Here is a 26,070-nt window from a genome sequence, read left to right as displayed (position 1 = left end):
CTACCTAAGATGGGACTTGGGGTAACACAGGAAGAACTTCTAGCAAGCCTAACTCATTTCTTCTCATTGGGGCAAAAAATTCTTAAACTTATTGCATTTGGCAAAGTTGTAAAGGAAACATTAGTAAAACTATGAACACAAGCATGCCTTTGGCAGCTGAGCTTCTCCCAACAGCAGCTGCTCCATCCCTAAACAGCAGCTACTGTGGGACAGGAATTTGAGGTCTCCTGCAGGACCTCCAGCATTGCAAAGAAAGAAAGCCTTTTCCATTTAGTCAAGCCTGTAAGCTCTAAGCTCCTACAACTACAGTTATTTATTTTTAGGTTACCTCCAGAGCCGAGTTCCAGAGGCTCGGCTCCGTGTCTCCGCCGAGGCACTGCCGCCGCTCTGTGGCCCCGGGCGGAGCTGACACGCCCCGAGGCTGCGAGGCTGCGTCCGGTGAAGCGCGTCCCCTTCGCATCACTTCCACTGCCCACGGAGCCTAGATCAGCTGAAAGAGCCCTTCATCCTGCTAATGCTGAGTTGGGCTGAGGTCCTGCACATTTGCTGGAGGGGCTGAGACGAATCTGCATCGAGGGATCTGCACAGTGAGGAGATGGCTCTTGGCCGGGGGTGCACCCAGCTCAGCCACCCACCTTTCCCTCCTTGGAAAGGAGACAGCGCTGGTCAGTCTCTGAGGACTCTTAAGGACTGTCTCTCGCTATCCTGAGAGTTTGGGCTCTGACAATTCACATCAGATCCCAGTTCATCTGTGAGGCACAGGCATTTTAAATGTGTGCTGTGGTAACGGTGTTAGTCACCTGGTAGATTAACCCTCAGCAAGAGGCAGAACGGGAGCTCACTGACCGAGAGAGAGGGAGCACTCCTGTTCCCAGGTGTCCTGACAGGCATTACCAAGACACGAGCCTGGTTGAAAAGGCAAGCAGATGATTATACTTCATTCCTGTATTTCCAGTGCCATCTTCTGTACAGAAGAGGAAACCTCAGAGTTCAGCAGCTCTGAGGAATGAAACTGGAAAATTCTTCCCCCACCCACGTGGAAAAACTCAGTCACTATTGAAATTAAACACTGAAGGATTTACATTTTCAGTAGCTCAACAGCACACTGAGTTGTGTGCTAGAGACACCCACAGGTGCCAAAACCTTCTAATTTTACAAAGAAAGTATATTGGCCTCCCTTTGTGTTTGTCATAAATTCGTGCAGTTTCTGGGATGGGATGTAATGGGTGACAGAAATAAACATCCACTATTATCAAAAAAGTAAAGCATAAGTCTGGCTATAAATATCAAAACCTCATGTCAAATAAATTCATAGGGCCATGATTAAAGTATGTGATCAGGTATAGTCGTTTTTCTTCTCTCTGTCATCCTGAGCTTTTCCCAGAGATTTTCAGCCCAAGACTGCTGTGGGGCTGCAGTGTGCTGGCTGTGCCAAGGAACACACACCTCATCCTTGAAGACTACACTGCATCCAACCACACAGTCAAAGGACTGCAGGAAACATTTGCACTGAATAGCTTTTTTATATTGTATCAAGAGTTTGCAAATATTTAAAAAAACCCTGAAACAAAAACAAGTTGGATTTTCTTGTCCCTAATTTCAATTTCAAATATTAAGAACAAACCTGATTTTTATCACTTGATGCCTTGCTTGGTTGAACCACACAGAGCCATTGTCAAAGCTGGATCCAGAGCAGTAGCTTTGAAGAGCCGCATCTCTGGAAGTGTTCAAGGCCAGACTGGATAAGGCTTTGAGCACCTGAGCCTAATGGATGTTCTTATTAGGGGTGAGTAGGTGAACTTTAAACGTCTCTCCTAACCCAAAGCATTCTGTGATTTCATTCATCCTTCTACTTTCCTACAGTGCCTAGAAAATTACTTGATTACTTGATTAATTACATTCAGGAGGTTTTCCACTAAGCACTATTCAGCATGATTATCTCCAGACTTTCATTAAAGAGACAGACAAGGTCTTATCATCTTCCCTAATAGCTGCCCCATGCTGCCCTGCCAGATCTGATAAGCTCTGAAGATGATTTGGAACAGCCTTAGAACATCCAACCACTTAATTGGGGTCAGTGTCTTCACGTTTGCAGATGCTTCTGCGACTGAATGATCAAATTACTCTCCTGTGTGATCAGGACGAGCAGTCCATGGCACTGTGAGCATCCCTACAGGAGACAGAGAAGGTGCTCGGGCAGTGAAGTCATCCTCCCGTGACTCTGGGCCTGTGGCAGGGCCACACTGGGCAGCAGCACTGTGTCCCCAGCTCTGGCTCTGGTCACATCTGCAATTTGCTGGCCAAATCAGTTGAGGACTCTGCCCTGCAGGCTGTGAAAGCTGGAACTGAGTGAATTAAAGACTCCAAGCAAACTCCTCTGAAACCTGGATTTAGGTTCTTGTTTCCACAACACTCACAGTTTGTTTAAACTATGGAAGTGAGTGAAGCAATTTTGGCTGAGCACCCTGTTTCGAGTTTGTTTTCCAGTTGTCTGCAGTATTTGAGTCTCCCTCCCACCAAACTTTAGAATCCAGATTCTGTGGGAAACTTTCCAAATTCTGGCTGGAATACTGAACCATTAATTCCCAACTTGCCCATCTGCCAGGTTTAGAAAAGATTTCTTTAAATCCTTTAAAACATATGTCTAAACTGCTTGTTTATCTGTCAACATTGTCTCACACTGTTTAATTTTAAAGCTTAACTTTTTAAACCTCTCAAGGCTGACCCTGCTCTGAACATGAGGAGATGTCAGTAACTTTGCACCATGTAACAACTGCCTGTGGTACCAGACTGGCTGCCTGCCCACTGACCACACACCGAGGTGCTCAGATTCTCCTACAACAGCCTTTTCCCTAACCCCTGCTAAAATATATATTTAAAAAAAAAATGGCTGAGGAAGGAGAAAATGCAATTTCCTTGTTAGCTTACCCAAGCTGTCCAGAGGCAATGCTGGAGCTTGATGCCCTGAGGGGAGCTCAGCTGGTGCAGACAGACAGAATTGTTGCCTGTTTATGTGCTTTGCCACAGGGGCTGGCTGCTGACAGGACCAGTTCATATGGAGCTTTATGGGACACCAATTTCAGTTCAGACAGAACAGTTCTCTTGGTTAAATGGCTGAGTGTTTGCAGAAGAGTTGCTGGCTCCTCTCGGCTCCCCCAGTCTCAAGAGTTGGGAGCACCAGCAGAGATTTCCCCATTTAAGCATCCCTGTGCTCCAGTATTCCTCTGCTTCCACTGCCAGAGCGTTTGACTTCATGGGAGCCCTCCCAGGCCCCCACTGCCACGGCTCAGCCCCGTTCCATGCCCTCACCTGGTTTTCAAAGGAAAGTTCCGATAAAGCTCCTCTAAAGCTGTCACTACACTACATGGCCTCACACATAGAGTACGTATATGGACACAAAATATGTTATTTATTGTGAATTTTGCAAAGACACATTTAAGCAACAAAATATACATTTGTGAACTTTTAGTTTTATACATAACAATCTGCTACCATAGCAATAAATTAAATATACATTATTTACAACAGACATAGGTCACCAGAAACTACAAAGCACTGCCTCTCTACATCAAAAATAAACTTTGTCAGATACATTTCTTCAATATTTATTTTCACTCTTAAACTCTCTTCACATTCTGTGATATAAATCCAGCATTTCCCCTGGCAGGACATACGCAGTGCTACATTCATTGAAGGCGATGAGAGCATGCGGGGGGCAGAGGCTGCAGCGGCGGCGGAGCAGCGGGAGCGCAGGTGGGACCTGCAGAGGTGCCGGGCTCTGCCCTGGCTTTGGGGGCGGTACGGGCACCGAGCACCTCCCGCAGCCGAGAGGTCACAGCCCAGGCACAGCCCCTTTGTGGCAAAAACATCTCTTGGCCCCTTACCTGCCATTATTGAAGACCCTCAAAACTCTGGAAAGAAACTGAGTTTGTGCTTAGGGTCTCCTGCTTCCCTCAAAAAAAAAAAAAAAAAAAAAGCACTTCCGTGTTGTGCTTTGGCTCTGTGGGGTTTCAAGACGATGCAAGTTCGTGCCAAGTGCTTTCCTGAAGGGAAGCCCCGCCAGAGCAGCAGCTCTCTGCCAGCCCGTGGCAGCTGCACACCAGCCCCTGATGGAGGCGATGCTGGTGGAGGGGAAGGGGTCCCAGCCCGCTCTGCACAAGCACTCGGAGCCAGCGGCACCAGATGTGGAGCTGCACCCGAGCTGCCACGGCCTGGCACCCAGCCCAGGGGCTGGTCCGAGCCAAGGGGCTGCAGCAGGAGCAAGCGGGGACCGAAAACCCGGCAAGAAGGGAAGCAGCCCCCAGCAACAGAGACTCTTGACACAGAGGGGGTTTCCCCATCACCCCCCTAAGGCATTTCTGAGCCCCCTCTGCTCCCTCTGCAATGTCACTTCTGAGGAGGGCAGACGTTGTGTGCAAGGAAAGAGTGGAATCAGAAAGGAAAATGCACTGCCCAGTAATTCTAGTGTCAGTTAAGGATCCTTTCCTTTATATATATAAATATATATATATTATACATATATATATTTATATCTCCCTTTTTTTCATGTATAGATATGTGTCACTTATAAGCACAAAACATTTTGCAAAATATATACAGGAACACCTTCACCCACTTGCTGGAAGTGCAGAAGTCCCCGGGATGCAACACAAACACTGCTCAGCCCCAGAACCGCCCAGGACAATCCAGGACACTCCGGGATGGGAGGGGCAGGCCAGCGCAGGCAGCTGCGGGCAGCAGGAGCCTGGCCGGGACCGCAGCATCCAAACCCAGCTGCTGCTAAGGACCTACAGCAGGTTTTAGGAGTGCTGCTGGAAATGTCTGGCAGGAGCTGCTGGCAAACCTCGTGCCAGACCCCAGCCCCCGGCCCCACTGCTGCTCCGGAGGGCCGGCGCAGGAGAGACAAGTCCAGAACACTGCAACTGCCCCTGAGGCTTCACACAGTTCTGCCTGTTAGCCCCATCTGAATAATTCCCAAATCAATCTAGGTCAAAAAGGAAAGCCACAGTTTCAAGTGAAAAAATGAGAAAAAAGCAACAAAACAACCAAAAATGGCAAACCAGCTGACAGTAGCCACTGCATTGTCTGCTGAAAGATCTCACAGAGATCAACACCCATAGGAATAACAACATCTACAGAACCAAGTGGCTTCTCAGACAAAAAAACAAACCCAGAGCAGACCCTGGGAGCAAGTCATTGCACCAGTCAGTGTTTCACTGTGCAGCCTCAGGAAATCAGACCAAAGCTTCTAAGAGGGGAATTGGGGGTAGTTTTGAAAGTGCTACTGAAGCATCATCAGACAAGTGCTCAACAGCAAAGTGTGTGATCCTGAGACACCGCTACAGGCTGGGCTGAGCACACTGCATGCTCCTCTTCCATAGGAAAATCAAGGCTTAAACTCTATTGAATTGCAACTGGCTGGGAGCAGGAGGGAGCGTCCCCGTGGGAGTTACTGATATTTACTAGTCCTACACAGCACCTAGGGCCAGTGAAACTGTTCCCTGCCTCTTCACAACTGCTCTCCTTTAACCTGGTCCCCCTCCCATCATAGCTACAGCCTTCCCACATGGATTAATTACAGCATGAGCAGAGCACCTATGTGAACCGGATCATAGAGAGCACCTCCCTGCGGGACCACGGTGAGCAGAGCAGGTTCTGCAAGGCTTGGCTTGTCTCTGGCCCCGGGAGATGACAGGGAGGAGGGGAGGTGAGGGTAGAATCCTATAAGCACTTGCCCCAGAGAGAGGGGAGCAGGAGCAGCCACAGCCACGGCAGCTGCCCAGGGCTGCTCCAGGAGCACAGTTCTGCACCCACCTCCTGAAACTGGCTGTCAGGTACTTTGTACCTCTTGGAGCACCCCCTGGGTGAAGGTGACTTGGGCACCCGAACTCTTGTTTTCAGTAGGAATCACAAACTCAGAGAACTGTGTTCACTTGAGACTGAGAACCTGATTTCATGAGGGTTTCCAAAAGTCACAGGCTGAGGGCACAGGGGGGAATATCTCTGCAGCATCATGGCCTGTCTTCCAATAAATGGGTAAGGGAAATCTATGAGCAATGTGAAATTTATGGACAGGCTTAAGGAAACTTCACATGAAGTTCCAAAAAGGAGCAAAAGGATTTCTTGGCATTTTGAGAGAGGTATTTTCTGGGAAAAGGTATTATGGGAAAGTTACCTTGCAGAATCTATAATCCTTTCAGAATAGCAAGAACTTGCTCAAAAGCAGCAGGACAGACTCTGCAAGGGCTGGAGCAGGCTAATGCCTCACAAATCACTGGAGTTTTATGCATTTGCTTGCTTGGTGATCCAAGCCACAGGGCAAAGCAGAGCCCACCAGGTAAATCCCCTCTGGTTCCAGTTCTAGTACTTAGAAAAGCTAAAGCTGTGATACACCACGGCTTCAGCTTTGGGTCACCTTTCCCAGGCCTGTGCTCAGTGTCACGCAGGGACAAACCTGCCAAGGAGGATGAGCTGGCTGCAGTCCCCAGCTCCACTCCCTGGGCCAAGTCACTCACCTCCCTCTTGTGCAAGAAACTGAGTAAGTTTGGAGTGAGGGGCTGCCTCTGCCCCAAGAGTTTTGGGGTGTAGGTAGGAGCTGAGGGATGGCTGGAGAGACACTGCAGATCCCACTCTGAGAGAGCTGCCCAGGACCCCCCCAGAGCCACTAACACCAAACTTTGGCCTGACATCCCACCCTTCAAAAAACAAACATAAACTCCTGTTTCCCCACTGATAGCTGCAAATAAAGCATGGAGTGACCTAAACTATGCAGGGGTCTCTCCTGCTGCCCCTCTGCCCAAAAGGAGCTGCCAGGCAACCCAGGAACAGGGGGAATGGACGATGCCCACCAGCTGCAGCACATGTGGGCAAGCACAGGATGACCCAGCAGAGCACCAGAAGGGGACATGGCCTGGCCACAGCGCAGTCCCCTCCTGCACACAGAGCAGGGGGCGCAGGGCGTGTGCTGGACAGGGGACACCAGGTGAGAAGGTGGCTGGTCCCTGTCAGGACAGGACTGTAGCAAGGTGGGAGCTCTTTTCTGTGGTAGTGGGCAGCCAGCAGGGGAGGGCCCCCCGCTGCCCATGGCTGGGGCGTGCGTGGTCCCATGGGGTGTTGAAGATTTTTCCTTTGTTGGAACATTCTGTGCAAGGAAGAAAAGGATAAAAGTGTCAAGAGTGTGGAAGGAGAACATTCCCACCCCTGAGGTGCTGGCTACTGAAGCACCTGTCCCAGGCAGCGCCCTTCCCCAAAGTGCCAGGCCACCCATCACTCCCAGGTTGTGGGGAAAGGAAACTCAGTGATGGGGTGAAAATCACAGCTTTTTGAGACCCATGCTTTCAGAAATGTAAATTTCTCTCACTTCAAGTTCTATGGGGTCTTCTGCTCATCTTGGGTCTTCCAAGACACCCTTAATTTCATGGAACCCAGGTAAATCCCACTGAGTTCCCTTTACCTCTGCCCATGAAATCCATCTCATGAATATTCCATTTCCCCTTGGACTTTTGGGATGGGTAAGGGCCTGCACTGCCTTTCCACCCCAATGCCCAGAGCACAGGGCAGCAAACCTGGAGATGGGCACCAGTGTTTGACAAAGGTTAACTGGGAAAAATGCAACCTGCTGGGCTGGGGTACCTGACACTGGGAGCAGGTGCAGGGGCATGGTGCTCCAGAAAGGAAGAGGTAAAGCTACACAGCAGCACTGGTGGGTGCAGACCTGTCATTGATCCCTGCCCTTTCCCTCACGCACCTACAGCAGCTTTTAAGGGGGTCTAAGGTACAGTGTGGATCCCACAGGCAATAACAAGCAGTGTGAGCAGTTGGCTGAACACAGCTGCCCCCCAAACAGCCTTTTTGCACAAAACAAAACATACCAACACTCACCTGTGACACGTCATTACTTCCTCCTGCTAGTGACTCTATGTGAAAGAACAGAACATGGGGTGGGTTGCAAACAAAGGGGCAAGAAGTCACAAAATCCCTTCCCTTTTCTCCCTCACAGGCCCCACAGTCACGCCCAGAGCTCAGACCCCCTGTGCTAGGCAGGGAGGACACATCTACACTGCATCCCACCAGTGAGGGCCCTGGCACTCACCATGCTGGAGCTGCCGTGGCTGAGCTTGTCAAAGCGAAACTTCAGGTTGGACCGTGGAGAGTTTCTGTTCTTTAGATCTGCTGGAGGGAGAGGACAAAGAACAAAAATAATAAATTGTGAACAAAAATATTTGCTGTAGTACTGGCTGCACTAGCCCAGCTAGGCACTTTAATAGGCTGTCAGGAGTGCTACCAATATTTAGTCTGCCTTGGCTGAATGTTTGGCAAAAGCTGTACATTAAGTGTTTGTGATGGAACAAATTGAGGCTTAATTACATTTCACAGTCTTTCTCCTGGAAATGCCACTGAAAAGGCTACAAGGAATGACCGATCCATATAATGTATGGGTGGATTTTCATGTTCTTGGCAGGAAAAATACAAAATAAACACTTCAAGCATTAAAAGGGGCTGGTTTAAGGGTTCAGAAAAACACTAATGAAATAAGGAGGAGGACCTGTGGGGTGCCAAGATACAAAAAAGCATGCCTGCGCTCCATGGTCCCGTTTTGCCTGCAACACTCCCAGTTACAGAGCCATTTGGGTCTGTCTGTGCTTCCTGGCTGTTCCAAAAACAGCTCCTCCTCTGACAGTGTGTCTCCACGGGGATGGTGGTGCCCTGTGGCAGGTCCCTGTGGCTCAAGGAATCAGAGCCGTGGGGATTTGCGGGCGAGGGGTGACTGCAGCCATCCCCCGTCTCACTGCACCGCCACCACAGGATGGGCCAACAAAGAGCTCTTCCTGCCTTTCTGCCCTTTTGAGTTGCACCTCATTGTGCAAATCATGCGACTGAAATGGATGGAGTTGGTGAGCAGGTTGGCAGGAGAGGAATGGAGCCAAGACCACAGGAAGCTGCTTGTTGATTAAATAATTGTGAGTCATGGCTCAGCCTCTGGAGCCAGAGTTTCCACGACTACTGCACATGCCTGTCAGGGGAGACAGAGGAACAAAGCCACAGCAAGAGCCACCTCTGTGCTCTAATTGAGAAAGGAAACAAATTCCCCATGGAAGTACAGAACTACAGCACGTGGGGCCATCTCCCCAGAACAGCCCTGCCAGGATGGGGCTGCCCTGCACCCCATGGGCGCCTGTCCTGCCAGGGTGAGCACAGCTGCTGCTTCACCCTGGGACCCAGACAAGGCTGTGTGGGGGCTCCTCCATCCCAGAGCCACAGACCCCATTCCAACCCACCACGACAGGAACCCAGGGGCTTCGGGTGTCTCCAGGAGTGAGGGCAGTGCCGGTGCCTCCTGCCAGTCTGACTGTCACCCACCTGTGGGGCTCCTGCTCATGATGACAGGGGTGGCCGTGGCCCCCGCGCCGGGGCTCTCACTGCCGGGTGAGGCGCTGTACACAAACACGTCCTGCTTGAAGGGTGACGCGGTGGAGGGCTGGCTTCCCTGCTCACAGAGACAGGACATGGCCTTTCCTGCAGTCAGGTACCCCCCACATCCTGCCAATGCCCCACTGCACCCGTGCCCACTGCAACCTACTGGCCTGGGCAGACCAAGCAGTGCCCACGGCATTCCAAGGCTCACTGGGGTGTTACAGAATCACAGAATGGTTTGGGTTCTTGGTTTGGAAGGGACCTTGAACACCGTCTAATCAGACCCTCCCTTCCATGGGCAGCGACACCTTCCACTAGACCAGGTTTCTCCCAGCCCTGTCCAACCTGGCCTCAGACACCTCCAGGGACGGGGCAGCCACAACACTCTGATGTCCCACCAGGCACACCAACCCTCCCACTCCCCACACCCAGGGATGGGGTTCAGCCTCTCCCTGTCAGCAGTGAGGAGGCACCTGGGGGCTGGCAGGCACTTCCCCCCTTCAGAGCCCAGAGGTCTGGAGGCAGCAGGGAGCCAAGGGGTGTGAGGGATGTGCTGCAGGGCGGGTTTGGTACCTACCACGCTGTCGTACTCCTCCAGGGTCTCGCTCTCCCCCGCCGTGCTGCTGAAGCTGCTGGTGCTGGAGGAGGAACGGGAGATGTTCGACCGCCCGTTCTCTTTCAGTTTGATAAAAGGCCTAGAGAGAGGCGGAACGGAAGGAAGGGCGCGTGGCTGTCACCAGGGAAGTGTCCCTTGGACTGTGACAGGGGGACAGATGCTCCTGCACACCCCCGGAGCAAAGCGCTGCCGTAGGAATGAACCTTTTGGGGTGCTTCAGCAATAACCACTTCCGAGGGCGTGGGATAAGGCACTGGGTGGGTGCCCAGCAGGAAGCACTCGGTCGAGCTGACTCCACCTTGGCAGGGAGGGACAGGCACAGCAGCCTTCTGTGCCCCGGGGATTTGGGCAACCTCGGTCAAATGCTGTTCTTTGCTCTTCTTTGTAAAGACCAAAAAGGAACTCTGCTCATGAATCACCAGAATAGTTTCTGCCTTAATATCAAACTGATTTACAGGAAAATTTAGATATGGTTTTGTTCGACAAATTCCTTGATATCTGTTGAGCTGTGGTAGAAGGAGGATGGGCTCCCCCTGCCTCACCTGTCTTTGTTGGGGCATATTTCAGGGGAGCTGGGGTTGGATGAGGTTTCAGATTTCATCTCTTGGGAAGAATGTCCCAAATCTGGTGTCTTCTGGGCTCCAGAAACACTGTCACTGAGGGCACAAAGAGACAGGTTGCATGAGTTATACAAGAGACTCAAAAAGGATGGTCAAACTGTACTACCTAACACCAACTATAAACTGTGAGAGCAGCAGATGCTCTGTAGGTACCACCACAAACTCACCACCTTGTCCTGCTCTCTGCCTGGCTCTCCGATGTTGTGTGCAGGCGAGGGAACAGCCCTGACCGGCGCTTGATGGGGCTCCTGGACTGGTTCTTGGCAGCAGCAGCTGGGACAGGGGGCTGGAAGCAGAGAGCAATCTGGGTTTGAGAACACAGCTCTCTCCTGGGAGTTCAGACACTAAAAATCTTGAGAGGAACTGCACTGCCTGCACATCTAAAAACCAAATAATGCCAGAAATTCTTTTCTATCTCCTTTTACTATGGGGCCAAAACCTCAGGAAGCTTATCTTTGGTTCTTCCACAAAATAAGCCCAACTTGAACAAGGCATCCAAATTCATGGCCTGGGCAAGTCTCCCCCTCACCCTTACCCTTGCTGGGGACTGGCAGGCTGTGTCAGTGGAAGGCAGTGACCTGTCGGGCTGTGGAGGGGTGGGAAGAGGAAGGAACAGTGGGATGGAGGGACAGAGGGATAGAGGGACATGTGGACGTGCTCACCGAGAAGGTGGTCTTGGTCACCTCGCCGCTGTTGTGTGCAATGCCCCCACTGAGGCTGCCTGGGATGCCACCGCCGTGGTGCTTCTTCTGGCTGCCCACCATCGTCTCCATGGAGTGGCTGCGCACCCGGATGGCTCTCTGTGACACAGGGGACAGGGGACAGCAAGTCATCATAAAGGAGAGCAACCTGTCTATGCCTCCCCAAGAGCAAGCACACCCCAACAACAGCACGACTCGTGACAGCAGCCCTGGCAGCTGCAGCTGCGCTTGGACTGCCCTTGGGGAGCCCCACTGCACCCACAGGATCAGATTTCCCCCCCACTGCTCTGTGATATCAAGGATTGCAGCTATGTGGGACCAGGAGATGCAAACACAAGCCCCAAGCCCTGCCTCCTGCCTGGCCAACCTCCCAGATGCCTGGGCAGGAATGGGGGCCACAGCCAAGCCATAAGCCATGTTTGTGAGCACACCTTCCACAATTCTCCCTGGACTCAGAGAGGACAGATCCTCTCCTGCCTCTCTTGCACCTCTCCTGCACCTCTCCAGCCTGTCCCAAAACAGCCCCTGAGCTGGAGGCTTCACAGCCACATAAAAGTGCTTCTGTTCTTCAGCAAGCTACTGCTTGAGAATATATTTATCCTGAACCACTGCTGTGGCTTCTGGTTTGGTCTATCTACCTCTGGAAGGGACTGGAAGAGAGCACTGTGCAGCACTGGCGCACGCAGCTACTGCTCCCCCTGATCCCCATTTATCCCCGTCAAGTAGCCCCCTTCCCTCACTCTTCACATCAGCTACCTTCTCCGACCTCTTATGAGCTATTCCCTCAGCCATGGCTGCTGCTCCTCCAGCCCCTGAATCCCAGCCCAGGCTAAAGACTAAATGAGCCATGGCAGGCCAAACTCCTGAAGGTGCCAGCACTGCATCTGCAGCATGCAGGCTGTTTGCTGCTGGCTCAGGGTCATGGAGCCACAGGTGGACCTGTACCAGGGCAAGAGGAAGCTGCAGCCCTGAGCTCTCATCGAGCCTCCAGAGCTGAAGACTATAGCCCCAACAGCCCCTCCTGCCCATCCAATAATGTACATCAAGCAAGAGTCCATCAGACTGAATTTATTGGGGTGAGCAGCAATTCATACACAATTTGATGTTGTTCTTAGGTAAAAGCGACCAGTTGCTTTGCTGCAAAGCAGCGGCCACAGGTATTCACACTCTGCAGGCTCCTGCCCAGGGCTGTGGAACTCTGTGGGGTTCCCCAACACCCCAGCCCTAAGGCTCCTTTCTCCCACAGAAGAAGCAAAGGCACCTCTCACTCACCCAGAGACCAGCAGAACCGAGCTCTGCTGTTCCCCCGGTCACCCGGCCAAGGGAATGGGTCTGTAGGCTGGGTCACAGGCGCAAGGCAGCAGGCAAAAAGATACGATGGGGACCCGGTCTCAGCCCCTCCAGCCCTCCTTTGCCACCTGTCCTGCCCCCGTCACTCCCACAGCGCGCGGTGCAGGACAGAGGCCAGCAGGCAGCCCAGCAGGGCGGGCCCGAGGCGCCCAGGCAGGCGCAGCCCCGCGCGGCCCACGGGGCTCGCCTCCCACCCCAGCACTCCCTGCAATGCCAGAGATGCCAATGTCTGTCTCCTCGCACACTGTGTGCCAAAACAAGACTGTTTAACCTCAGTGTTGAGACCCTGAGGTGAACGCTGTGATGTATGACTGACTGCACAGCAGTGCCATTCCTACACGTCTCACACTGCAACAGGACACAGCTGAGCCTCTGCAGCGGGGCCTGGTGAGCTGTCCCCTCCTCCCCAACCCCATTCTCTGGGTACAGGACGAGGTGACTCATTCACCAGCCTCACTTCTCTGTGCTATAGAAATAACCGTGCCTGAGTTAACTGCAGGAGCTGTCCCAGCACAGTCGCAGCCAGGACAGCCCCCCTGCCCGGACAGTGACGGCCGCCCAGTGCCAGCCCCTACAGGGCAGCTGCACCTCGGACACCTGGCAATGGCTCAAACCCTCAGGCTCAGGTGCTGCCCCTCTGTCTCGAGGGATATCCCTGCTGCCCAGCCAGTCGCTGTCCCTACTGCCACTGGCTGCTCAGTTTCCTCCACAGCACTTTACTCATTCCTTTTCCTCCAGCCCACCACCTCCCACCCGCTTGCTGCGGCAGCTCCCCAGGATCCTGATCCCTGTCCCGCAGCAGTTGCAGCCAGCAGCCAGAACATGAGCTGGACATGTCCTGCCACAGCAGAGCCCAGTTGCAGGCACACCCTGTGGCAGGGGATTGGACCTGGACTGAGACTCCTCTGGGGACACAAAAAAGGCTGGAGTACACTGGTAGAGAAGTGCTCAGGAACTCTGGAGAAGTCACTCCAATGGGGATACTCACCAACAATGTGACTGTGTCAGCTCATGCTTGCTCCCACTGGGACCAGCTTGGACATTTGCCAAGCTGAGCAGGCATTGGTGGCTGCAGCCCCTACCTCTTCTTGCCACCCTACCCTCAAGGAACACCTCTTGTCCCCTAACTTGTGCTTTGCCAACCTCAGGTGCATCTTAGCTCTGCTGTTAGCAAGGGCAGGGCTTTACCTTGAAAGACTCCAGAAAGCCTCCATGACCCCCATTCTCCAGCCTGTCCTCCTCGGGCCCCAGCCCCAGCATGGTCTGTGTGTGCCCGTGGAGCTCATCGTGAAGGTTGTCCAACAGGGCAGCCCGTGTCCGGTCCTGCGGGAGAGACAAAAGACTCACCAGGGCTCCAGGGGAAGAGCAGTGGCACCGAGCCCTGTGACACCAGCTCGTGCCTCCTTGAGGGCACTGCCCATGCTGTCATCCCTGTGAGCACCAACCCAGTTCAACAGGGAAAGCTGGCTTTGGGGAGGAATGGGAGAACTGCCCAAACACTATTCCAGGCAGGGGCACGTGGGCAGCGTTACCTCCAGCTTTGCAAACTTGTCAGACTTGCAGCAGGCGTTCTCAGCATTGATGAGCTTGGTCAGCAGGAACTCCCGGAACTCGGGGCTCTGCAGGGAGAGAACCAAGGTGGGAAACACCCACCATTTTAAGACCCTCTGTATCTCTGGTACCACAGCTGTACCAACCCAAAAGCCAAGCATCCAGCAGCACCTCCAGATGTGGAAGCCTTGGTGGAAGATCCCAGATGGATTTGAGGTGCTTGCCTGCACCAACACAGGTGCCTCAGCACCAGAGGGACTGCTGCCACCTTGCTAAAGTAATGCCATGCAGTGGTGCATGGCTATTCATCCTACCATAAACACCAGGTGTCTCAATGGAAACCAAAATCAATGCAAATCAATCCCAGAAGTCCTGTTTTCCCCAAGCTGGTGTGCTTGGAAACATCTCGGACATGCACGTCTACTTTTTCACAGCTTGGAACACGCCCCCCTCTCAGCTCCTACCTTCTGGAACACCGGTGGGCTTGGCAGGGGCGGGCCAAAGGAGGGAACGTCTTCCCGGGCTGTGACTGATACCTGAGGAGTCAAGAGGCACGTTATTCCCATGGGTGCAGCAGGATAACAGGGATTATGCCATCTACATCCAGGTGATATGTCAGACTGTTCCAAGGCACATTCAAACACTGAGGACACCATCAAAAGTCTTTAACAAATGAGCTGTTTTATAAACATGTATTTTATGCACTGATGTCTGTATACACACACATTACATAACAGTGCATACATTAACACACCTGTGTGCACACGAGTGTGTGTTCAGCACACAGACACAAGTCCCCACCAGGCCTAACACTGACTGCATCACTGAGCCCAGGGTAAGTGCCCTGGCCAGCCTGTGCCAGGGCCTCACCACCCTCACAGGGAAGAATTTCCTCCTAATCTCTAATCTAACCCTACCTTTTGCAAGTGGGAAGCCATTCCCCCTTGTCCTGTCACTCCATGCCCTTGTGAAAAGATGCTGAAGCAAAGATGGGTAGGTGCACATTGGGACTGCCCTCACCTTGTATGTTGTGTTATCTGCCTCAGGGTTTTCCACCTGCACCACAATGTAGGCGTGCAGGAAGTTGGAGGCAATCATGTCTGGGACAAACGGCGTGTTCTCCTCTTGGAAGATAATTGCCACGATGTCATTGCCAATGTGCCTCTTCCTCTGGAGCTAAACCAAAAGGCAGATCATTGGGTCAGTGAAATCAGGCAGTTCTGCTCCTGCAGAAGCAAGTGCCAGTCCCAGGCTGGGGAGCCAAGCAGCCACTTCCCACAGAGCCAGGGCTTGGCAGTGCCCACGGCACTGGGCAGGGCTGTGTCAGTGCATCCCCACTCAGACCCTTCTGTGCCAGCCACCTCATCTCTCTTACTTGTTGTGTGTCTCCTTCGGTAAAAGGCAGCTTTGTAGAGACATGAAACATTATCTCCCTGTCCCTGAACACCGTGTACACAGACTCTGCTCCCGTCTGCCCGTGGCTGACATCCAGGCCTCCTCGAAAACTGGGGATCAAGGGAAAGGCGGAGAGAAACGACGAGATATTAATTGAAAGCTTCACAGAGAGCACCAGCAGCTGTCAGGGGACAGGATGGAACAGCCCAGCTCATTTATCTTTATCTAGCAACGAGCAAATGGGAAAGAACAAACCGTGCGTCATGAGTTGTAACCAGCCATCGCAGTCACCAGCCTGAAATACAGGGTGAACATAAAGCAGGGCTGGTCAGCCAGGGATGACCACAGCCATGGGCACCAGCTGTGGCCTCACCACCCCTCACCAGGTGGGAGTCTCTGCCCACACTGTGGCCACTGCAGTGACCGCCCTGCAGGCACCGGGCACGGCACATTTCCACAGACTTCCTTCCATCTATGGCTGAATATAGCCAGATTTTATCACAACCTCAAAGCTGCAGGAAAAGAAGTTTTTCTCTCTTAGCAGCTCCATTTTTTTTAACTCCCCCAGCTTTGAAAAACAAGCCAAAGCTATATTTGCTTCTGCTCCGCACATCCCGCTCATAAGCGAGATGACTTCTGTTCTCACACATAGATATTTTTACATATGACATGCTCTCCTGTTAATGCATTTGTAAAATCATCCTTTTTATCCAACTTACCCTTTGAAGTCCTGGAGAGTTATGGTGTCTCCCAGAAAACTTAGGAAGTTCTTGAAGGCAGTGCTCTCTTCATTATTGCCAAACAGCTCCTCCTCTTGGGTCTACAAAACACAGGGTTCATCTGCTGACAGCCCCAATTTCCCTGCCTGTCCAATCCTCTGTCACCTCCAGCTCCATCCATGGGTCACTGGGGTCTGACCAGCAGCTTTCCATCGTGTCCTGCACAGCCACAGGCTGCTCCCCACCTCTGCTCCCCAGCTGGCACCACCACACTCTCCACCAGCACCATCCATGGGCTGGCACAGCCCACTCAGCACCCAGGACAGCCTAGGATAAAGCTGCTGAGAGCCTCTTCTGAGGCCCAGCAAGGACCTTAGGATAATATCCAGGAAATACCAAACCAGAAGTGAATCCTCTGTTGAAAAATCCCTAATAATCTCCCACTGTATTTCAAAACAATGAGACCTAATTATGGCCTTGCATGAGTCACTCAATCCAACCCAAAATGCAATATGTAAGATAATTAGAGTGCCTGTCAGAGTAATTCCCGGTGAGTTCTGAGGCTGAGCTCTGCACTCCCCATGCAGAGTCCCCCAGCTAATGACAGCATTTTCAGCAAGTGCCTCTCTTCAGAGCCTTCATTCCCTCCAGACAAACGTAGCTGTTTAGCTGTCTAAACATACATCTGATTAAAATACCACGCCTGCTAAAATCCATTTTCACATTCGCTTTTCCCTACAGCAGCTTGTGGGCTGATTTCCTTACTGAGACTTTCCAGTCATATCATATTTTAATGAGTGGGGAAAACATCCAAGCAATGAGAAACACAGTCAGTGAGGACATCCAGTGACACGAGGTGCTGCACACGGCAGAATTAATGTCAGAGTTGAGTCTGTGTTCATGAAACGTGGATCTCTGGTGCACAGGGACATGCTCCATGAAAGTGGCCTGGGGACAACTCACCTGCCTGAACTTCTGATAGATCACACCGAACTTGAACGTGTTGTTGACCTCATGTTCATCATAAGACACTATCATCTGGGATGCCTGCAGGAAAGCAAAACCCCAATTGTTTCATCTGATGGTTTAAATTGTGATGGCCAAAAGATCTGTGGTGAGGGGTGAGGAGAGCCCACCGGAGCTGCAGTAGGGTACAACAACAGCTGGGCAGCACCAGGGGAGTGGAAGGGGGAAAGAAGTCAAATTCTCACATAATTAGGCTAAAAGTTTTCAACAGTGGCCCTGGGTGTGGTTCTCAGTGTCCCTGCAGGACACACGACCTTGGGCAGGTTACCTCACCTTGGGGTAGAGAACCGGGTTGAACTTCAGCCCAGAGGCATCGTCACAGAAGGCCTGTGGGCAAGGGGAAAGAGCAGTCAGTGCCAGGTCCTTGGCCAAAACTTCAGGCCATGAATGTCTTACAAAGAAGCCAAATACAGCCTTTGATAGCAGAAGCTCCCCACTTCACATCCTCTCCTTGGGATGCCCCATGGCCTGGCTGGCCCTGACTGAGGATGCAGCAAGCCAAGCCAGGTCTCTCCCTGTCAAATGAGTGCCAAGGATCAGCAGGAAACCAAGAGCAGGGCCAGCACACAGCACCACCCAAGTGCCCCTTGACCCGAGAGCCCAGGCACTCTGCCCAACACATCCCAACTCTGCCTGATGTGCACTGGCACAGCCTTTCCTGCAAGCCAGGCAATTCACCTTTGCAATCTGGGGGATACTCGGAAGTTTGCTGAATCCTGCCAACGGAATCCTTTCATGCAATGTCTTCACTTTGGACCTAGTAAAGAAACAACAATGAGCAGACAGATGTCAGAGAGTGTCTACAGCAAAGCAGCCCCTGCTGTTGGGAAACACTGTTGTGCTGCATTTGTTTGGCCTGGTTAGGGAGCAAAGGTTCATTTTGTCTTCTCATCTCTGCAGCTCCTAAAATATTCATAGTTTGGAGGAAAATAACACAATGGTTCAGACATGCTTGGTCCTGTCAGCTTATGTAGGGATGGTGAGAGAAATGACTGGTGTTATCCCAGGGAGGATTAAACCCTCAGAGGTTTACGTTCAGTTCCAGTGGGTTTAGCAACAGATCAAAGTCTCACATTCATTATCAGGTTTAGGCAGCCCTAGCACAGAAACACAGGGATGCTGCCACTGCCTCCCATGCCTCGCATCCCACCCAGACCCCCTCCACATGCTGCTCAAGCTCAAGCACTTGCTGTAGAAACAGAACCAGGGACTCCCAAAGACAGAATGTTTTGTTAAACAAAGTGGGTTTTTTCCATACCTGAGTATAACCCTTAAATATTCTGTGCCATCTGTCTCCTCACATTTAACAGAAAGGATCAGATTTCCAAGGCTGCTGGCTGTACAGTAGAAATTTAAATGATCCTAAAAATAGAAAACAGCATGTTAGCAGCCGGGAAGCAACTCGCCGATGGCAAGGACACTGTCTGGACACTCACCTGCTTCCCCAACGCCCTCCCATCACTCACACACTTGCACTCCCTTGCCAGGACCAGGGCTGTGAGCAGGAGCTCAGGGGCTGCCCTGCAGGTCCCCAGGGACAGGAAGCTCAGAGCCAATGTCCCCACTGGCGTCACAGGAGACCTGTGGCTGTGGGGCCAGGGGAAGAGGCTGCGTACGTGGCCATCACTGCCATGCTGGGACCCCACCAGTGCCTCCACTCCTTGCAAAGAGGGAAATCGTAAAACTTGCCCATTTTCCTCACAATTGGAGAGTTTTCTCAGTCAAAAGTGTGCAACTTTGAGCCCCGTGGGGCAGAGGAACCCACCTTCCCCAGGAAATGTTTGCGGTAGGCTCTGGCCTCTCCCTTGCACTCCAGCTTGTAGCCATAGGTGCTGGGGCTGAGGTTTTCCTCCTCCTCCTCGCAGATGCTGCTGTCAGATGAGGTGGGCGTGCCAAGGTTTTCTGGGTCTTCTATCCAGTATCCCCCAAACTGGGGCAGGATGATCAGTGGGTATGGGCTACCCTTCTCTAGGATCTGCAGAGACATGTGCCATGAGGGGTCAGGCAGGACACGGATGTGGATGTGGGATGCAGAGCTCATTGCCCCATGTTTTGCCCCCCTACTGCAGCAGACCCCAGCTCTGACACCAGGAAGAACAAGTCCAGCCCCTCTCTAAAACCTCTGTCACAGAAGAGGGGACATGCTACTGAGGAAAAGCCAAAAACCGCAAAGGTAGGGAGAGGGAACATGCTTTGTGCAGCTCCTCTCAGAGACAGAATCTCCACCTCTGCCATCAGCAATTTTGGAAAGGCATTACCAGAAGGTGTTCGGGGGTTCAGGGCACCCACCTCATCGATGCTGGGGTATGGGATGTAGTCTTCCTGGAGGAAGGAACCAAAACACCATCTATGACCATCTGCTCACCACCAGTTGTCCCTTAAAACCCCAGTCATGCCCACCCAACCCAGGGAGTGCCTCCAGCACCCTCTGGTCCCTTGCAGGAAGGCGTCAACACAGGCTAAGTCCTGCCTAAAGGGAGTTCCTCTACTGGTGCAACTTCCCAGCGTGGTGGCAAACCCCAATCCTTTTGCACAGCTGGAAGCTGAAGTGCACTGATCTGGACATAAAGCTGCATTAGGGATTTACAGGCACCATGCTCCTATCTCTGCAATTCAATCAGTGCCTTGTTTTTAGATAACATATAAATCCTTTCCAGCCCTTCAAGTGACTGTCTTTGATGATCACATTAAACCTCTTAGATGAGGAGGGGACACTTGAAAAGATCCCCTCAAGAAACAAAAATCAACCAACCTTGTGTTTTTGGCTTCCCGACCTCTGTTCTTCCAGTTTTGGTGCCTGTTTGGAACAAAATGAATGCATCAAATAATTTAGATTCTTCTGCCAGCACAGGGGGTCATACCAGCAACATGTGGGTATTTTGCTACATGGAGATCAGTCCCACCCAAGCCGCTGGAAGGTGGGGTCTGTTCCTGGACAGGCCTCCCAGCACTGCAGTGGGGCCTCTGCCCTCAGAGGCTCTGCTGGGGCAAGCATCACGGGTTACTGGCATGCACATGGCTGCTCACCTGCATTTTTTCCAGCATTTCGAAGAATTCTGCTGACTGAAAAGAAAAGAAGGAAATCTACTGTTCTATAAAAGCAGACACAAGACACGAGCCAGTCCAAGCCACAGCACAGCAGGACACTGGACCCCCACCCCAAGCACTTGTCCTGCTCCCTGAATGTGACCAGGCAGCTTTTCTTAATCGCAGCAGCATTGGAGAAGCTGCTGCTGGTAGTGCTGGGCTGCCCAGTGCAGGGTTAATCCCCACTTGCCAAAGGAACTAAAGAGATTACTGAGCTGCTCCAATTAGAAACCCTGTTTCTGCTGCCTGCCTCAGGAGCCGCGGTGCCGGGGACAGGAGCCACAGCCACCGCACACCCAGGGTGAGCAGCGACACAGGGAGAGAGGACAAGAACCCCACCAGAGCGGGTCCAGCCCACCATCGCCTCTCTGGGAGAGCTGCCAGCCCACGCTGATGGCTCAGCCTTGCTCTCCCTCGGCGAGGGAACTCAGATAACCCTGCTCCCACCCTGCTCTACCTGCGCTGCCCAGCGGGGCCGCGGTCCTGCTGCTGGCCTGTGCCCAGTGCAGCTGCTCTGGGGCCATCCCTTTAGCACAGCACCTGCAGAAGCTGGACTTGCTGGACAGTCCTGATCCCTCTCCCAGCTCTTCCTGCTGCCAGCTACACACAAATAAATTACCCAGCCAAACTACGGCTGGGTAAACGCGGCACTCCCCATAAACCTGTAAGTGGCTTTTCCGCTCCCGCCCCGTCCCTGTCTCAGCTCTCCTTCCATCCAGCCCGGGTTTGCTCCTGGCTGCACACGGGGAGGGGCTGGCCCAGGGCAGCACTGCCAGCCCGAGGGGAGAGCGAAAAGCGAGAGACATGCATGACTGGGGGCAAAAAAAAGGGGTCATGGAAACAAGGGGAAAGGCACGGGCAGTGATTTTTAGTGAGCTCTTAGAATAGACTGAATTTGTCAAAAGACAAAAAATAGAGGAAAAAACAGAGGACAGGATGAAGAAATGAAAATCAAAGGAAAAGAAAAGTCTGAGAGATATTTTTTCCTTTAATATTTGTGGTGAGCAAAGGTCAGATTTACAGCACAAGCAGTCTATGGCTGCCAGCACAGGTGGGGCAGCTGTGGCTTGGACACAGCCCTGCCTCTTTCCAGCTTTAGATCATGCCCATCCTTATCCACTGCCCCTGCAGGAGTCAAAAAGAAAATTTCCAGGCTCAGACAGCTCTCTGCCCACAGGTGGATGCTCTTTAAAAAGTCTTTTCCTTAGTTTGAGCTTGGTTTGGATTCTGTTTATCTTGGGGTACAAATGTTCTTGGATAGTTTCAAGTCCTGCTTCACCAGTAGCCAGAGCTGAGACCTGACCCCACGGTGGCACCAGACCCACCTGCTACAGCGAGTCCCACAGAAAATGCCCACACGTACCGAGCAAAGCATCAGCAGTCTGCACCCTTCAGAGAGCTGTGCACACTCAGAGCCAGCTTTTCTGGGCCACAAAGAAAGAGAACCCTGCACTGGGCCAGAGCTGCCTCGCAGGGAGGGCAGCAAGCAGAGCTGTGCCAGCATTGCCCCCAGCACTCTCCCCCACATGTCACAGCATTCACCAGGGAGCCCTGGAAGAAACCTATCACCTTCCTGGCATCATGCCCCTCCTGCATTAGCCACACAGCCACACCTCCACATGGGCACCCAGCAGGAGTGGCTGAGCACCAGCCCGGCCATCCCTGCCCAGCCCCACACCTCCCTTTGTTAATGTTTCCTCAAGTCAGAGGACAGCTGTCTTGTTATTTCAAAGGGTGGCTCCCCTGGGAGGCGAAGTGCCCGGAACAGGTTGGGCAGGAAGGTTTGCAGGGGACAGGCAGGTGCCTGCTGGGATGCACAGCCCAAGATGTAAAACCTCACGACGGGATGCCCGGCCCCGCGGCGGGGACAGTGCTGGCACAGAGCCGCCCAGCGCGGTGCTGGGGAGGGGACTGGAAGGAAGGGCAGCCCCGGGACGCAGCACCCTGCTCGGCATCGCCGCCCGCGATTGCGTACCGGGAGCGCCAGCGCGGGATGGGCCGGCGCACACGGCCCGCCACCGCGGACCGAGACGGGGATGGCGTCGGAACAGGCTGAATGCCAGAAACCGCCTACTGCTGCTGCTGTGGGAGCAGCGCTAACCCGTGCAGCCGCTGTGCTGGAAGCGCTGCTCCGCACCAACTCGGCTTCCCCCAAGCTTGGCCCGGCGCGGCGCCCGCGCTCTCACCTTCATGGTCGGTGGGGCCGTCAGGGGGGGTGACAGGGGCCGCTCCGGGGCCGTCACATCCGTGCTGTTCAGCAGCTCCTGTTTCCTGGAAAACCAAACACAGGCACGTCAGCTCCCCCCGCCTGAGCCAGCGCACGAGGCAGGAGATAAGGGTTATCTCCCTTGGCAAAGCCGTGGTGTGCAGCTGCCTGTACAGTAATATCTAGAATCTGAGAAAGAAAACAGCAGACAGTGTGAGAAGGTGATAGAAGTCATCAGAAGAGCCTGTGCCCAGGGTGGGCTGTGAGTCCTCGTGTGGTGTTGGTGGTGCAGAGACAGCAGGGCTGGGTTCCTATGACAGCCCCTCCCCATGGCTTCCCTGCCTCTGGCACCCTCCCCACCAGGGCAGGACGTGCGGCTGAGCAGCCTTCCAACAGCAAAGGAGGCTCAGTGACACCCAGGGACACCCCAGCACGGGTTTGGAGGGACCCAGCCGAGGGCCCTGTTGCCAACACGGCACCTGGCACCAGATTTGGAAGTACCAAGAGCCATCATGAAGCCAGCAAGACCCCAGGAAAGTGGAAACAGCCCCTGTGCCACGGAGCTGTCAAGACAGTCCCTCCCCGAAAGTCCCCTGAGCTTTGGAAAAGTGCGGTCTCAGCCCTCCCCTGAACAAATTCCCATCCCTCTCGCCCGGCAGTTCCCGGGCAGGCAGCCACGCCATCACACAGCGGCACTGCCAGATGCTCCTCCGGGAGTCAGAAATCTGAGATTTAATTTAGTTTCCTCTTGTCCTTGCCAGGTTAGTCCTGCAGAAACCGGGCCAAAATGTCCAACTGTTTATCTCGCTGTAATGGGGCTTGGTTCCCATGGCAGCGCGCCCCGGGATGGCTCCGCACAGCGCCGCGTGCGCCGCGACGGGCGCCGATGCCCGCCGGGCCTCTCCAAAACACACAGCTCCTGCCACAGGGGCACCCCCGACCTCTGCAAACACCTGCCCTCCCACCCACCATGCCCCCTCCTCCCAAGCCCCAGTGTTTGTGGCAGCAGGTGACAATCACCTGCCGGTCATGGGGAAGCCCTGCTCAGCAGCGCCCGGAGCCATCGAGATGCTGAGGGGATGAACTGAGGAGGCAGAAAGGAGGCAGTGGGGAGGCTGCAGGGGTGCTGGGAAGGCAAAGTGGGACCAGCAGCATCCTCCTACTCACAGCCAGGGGAGTCATGGCACCACCTGGGCTCTGCCAGCAACATGGACTTAGCCAGAGGCACGGGGGGAAATACCCATTGCATTGAGTCGAAATGTGAATCCAGATCGAGAACTGTTGTTTCATATCACATCAAACCAAGACAAATCTTCTTTCTCTTTTTCATATCAGAGCAGGTTAAATTTACATTGTTATATCTTATTTGAGCTCCTGGCATCTTCCACTTTTTCAGTGCAAGAAATTTATTGGAGCAATGTGGGGCAATAGCAGAATTCCTGTCCCGCCTACCCATACTGTTTATCAAGCTCCTTCCCTCTCTGCTCTCCACAACCTCACCATGTCTCTACTGCTGAAAAATGCCAAGGATGACAGATTTTCCTTGTTTGCTCTTTGACTTTCTAGGACACTAAAGCACAGCCTGATCTGGAGCAAACCACTCATCCTCTGCTCTCCTTGCTTTGAACCCTGAGCTCTGCCTGATTGCACTCAGCCACACAATGGCCTCAAAGGCATAAAACAGATACGACTTTGAAAAGATTAAAGTTACAGGGATGCGCACAAATAATTTGATTTGGTCTGGGATTTGTAGTGGGTTGCCATAGCATCTAAGTATTATAAAATCACCCAACTTAACAACATGTTCCTCTGTCACATGCTGGCTGCTTCTTTGGGGCCAAACTGCTGGAACTGCTCCTGCAGTTCCGGGAGAGCAAAGCAAGCCCATCCCCAACGACTGCTTGGAACGAGCCTCTGCGCTGGGAATCTGTCACGGTAAAAGTCCAACCACAGACGCCGATGATTCAGCCATCAGCGCTGGGGTCAGGGGCCGACGGCCCATTTCCCAAACCGATTGCCCTCAGGGGATGATAAATGAATCAGAGGGAAGATTAGCACGTCTTTGTGCCCTCAGGGATCCCCCTGAAGTGACCCCGAGCCAGCGGGGGCTCACAGCAGCCCCCACTGTGACCCAGTCCCCAGCTGGCACTGAGAGTGCAAACCTCTGCAAAGCCTGAAGCACAGCAGGGGTGGCAGGTGCCCACGCCAGCCAGGACGGGCACTGGGGACGCCGGGCAGCTCCCCACACTCTCACCTCTCCCTGGCACCACAGGAGATGCACAGCTCCAGCATCGAGTACATAACCAAAGGTCACAGGGCTGTGTTCGCTCCCTAAGGGGGCACCTGGCAGGTACCAGGGGGCTCTGCCTGCCCCCAGTGCCCACATGTCCACATGTCCACCCTGCAGGGCCACAGCCAGGAACCAGTGCACAGGATGGGCCAGAGCATCCTCCAGAGCCACGCGGCCGGACACCAGGCTCTCCAGAAGGAAACGTGGGCATCACTTTCCTAATTTTATTTCTTTGTTTTTCTCATTAGGCAAATTAAGAGAGAAGGAAAAGAGAGAATTAGAATCCTGCATACTTAGTAAATCTAATTAAGGAAATACCTTAATGCAGTTATGGCAGGGCCGACTGCAGGGTTTCCGAACGGAGACCAAGATCACCCCAGCCATCCCAACCCCCTCCTGGGACTGTGCTTGGGGGGCACCTGTTGCCAGGTCTCTGTGAGGCAAAGCCCACCTGCTAAGAGCTGCTCTCCTGGCTCCTTCCAAAGGGGGACAAAATGGGGATTTTTCTCCCCATTTTGGGGGATGCCATGGGCCCTGGTGAGCTCCCAACACAGCAAGGGCAGGTGAGGTCTTTCTGTTTAAAGCGTTGCCGATCACATTCCTAAAACACCTTCAAATTAATATCCTGTATTTGGTAAACCCTGCAGACATACTGAAATTCTGATTAAAAAGTCCTGTTCAGTACAGAGCCAAGGCTACCTGGACCTCTGTAGTGTTCCCATCCAGACCCTGACCCTGAGTGCACACTTCTCTCATGCTCTCTCAAGCTAAAACCTAGTAAAAAACACCTAATGCATCGCACTTCCTCATTTTGTCCATCTGATTTATTTCCCAGACAAGCTCTAAATCAATACAGTACATTTATGTAAATCACAGGTGGGGAGGGGAGATGTCAACATGTTGCCTGACATGGTGAAATGCTCCACAACATGTGGTTGACTCTGCCTCTGTCAAGATGTGCAAATGAGATGGGAGCATCCCAGGTTACCTGTATGCCTATGCTTAATCCCACAGATCAAACCTGGCCTAAGGAGGTACCAAACCCCTGCAGCAACAAGTTTTGCCTGGCAGATGCCTCATCCTTGAGAAGGTCAG

General features: G+C 53.0%; 1 protein-coding gene and 1 long non-coding RNA gene across 27 annotated transcripts in view; one reads left to right on the top strand and one right to left on the bottom strand.

The window, feature by feature from the left end:
• The window catches only part of LOC134553383 (uncharacterized), a 146,690-nt gene extending 143,445 nt beyond the window's left edge, over positions 1-3,245 (top strand). For all 3 annotated transcript variants that reach the window (XR_010081081.1, XR_010081083.1, XR_010081082.1), the window contains one exon: positions 324-3,245. This is a non-coding gene — a long non-coding RNA (uncharacterized LOC134553383). The remainder of the gene's footprint in view (positions 1-323) is intronic.
• Positions 3,246-3,388: 143 nt separating this feature from the next.
• The window catches only part of RAP1GAP2 (RAP1 GTPase activating protein 2), a 53,711-nt gene continuing 31,029 nt past the window's right edge, over positions 3,389-26,070 (bottom strand). For 9 of the 24 annotated variants that reach the window (XM_063402981.1, XM_063402976.1, XM_063402975.1 and 6 more), the window contains 23 exons: positions 22,666-22,750; positions 20,420-20,455; positions 20,145-20,189; positions 19,682-19,714; positions 19,158-19,367; positions 18,651-18,754; positions 18,071-18,149; positions 17,666-17,719; positions 17,330-17,413; positions 16,367-16,467; positions 15,628-15,757; positions 15,273-15,428; positions 14,717-14,788; positions 14,234-14,320; positions 13,890-14,024; positions 11,313-11,450; positions 10,818-10,936; positions 10,573-10,686; positions 9,992-10,109; positions 9,361-9,487; positions 8,093-8,172; positions 7,882-7,916; positions 3,389-7,141 (listed from right to left, as the gene is read on the bottom strand). In XM_063402981.1, the coding sequence (XP_063259051.1) occupies positions 7,908-7,916; positions 8,093-8,172; positions 9,361-9,487; positions 9,992-10,109; positions 10,573-10,686; positions 10,818-10,936; positions 11,313-11,450; positions 13,890-14,024; positions 14,234-14,320; positions 14,717-14,788; positions 15,273-15,428; positions 15,628-15,757; positions 16,367-16,467; positions 17,330-17,413; positions 17,666-17,719; positions 18,071-18,149; positions 18,651-18,754; positions 19,158-19,367; positions 19,682-19,714; positions 20,145-20,189; positions 20,420-20,455; positions 22,666-22,750 (2,116 nt within the window). In that variant the 3' untranslated portion in view covers positions 3,389-7,141; positions 7,882-7,907. Of the gene's footprint in view, positions 7,142-7,881; positions 7,917-8,092; positions 8,173-9,360; positions 9,488-9,991; positions 10,110-10,572; positions 10,687-10,817; positions 10,937-11,312; positions 11,451-13,889; positions 14,025-14,233; positions 14,321-14,716; positions 14,789-15,272; positions 15,429-15,627; positions 15,758-16,366; positions 16,468-17,329; positions 17,414-17,665; positions 17,720-18,070; positions 18,150-18,650; positions 18,755-19,157; positions 19,368-19,681; positions 19,715-20,144; positions 20,190-20,419; positions 20,456-20,936; positions 21,157-22,665; positions 22,751-26,070 lie in introns of those variants that run through there. The other 15 variants (XM_063402972.1, XM_063402984.1, XM_063402980.1 and 12 more) reach the window with 6 other exon arrangements.

This window comes from Prinia subflava, chromosome 8 (assembly GCF_021018805.1).
Source record: "Prinia subflava isolate CZ2003 ecotype Zambia chromosome 8, Cam_Psub_1.2, whole genome shotgun sequence".
In the NCBI taxonomy this organism is placed as follows: domain Eukaryota; kingdom Metazoa; phylum Chordata; class Aves; order Passeriformes; family Cisticolidae; genus Prinia; species Prinia subflava.
Note: the sequence above shows the minus strand (reverse complement) of the source record. Positions and strands in the feature narration are given on the sequence as shown.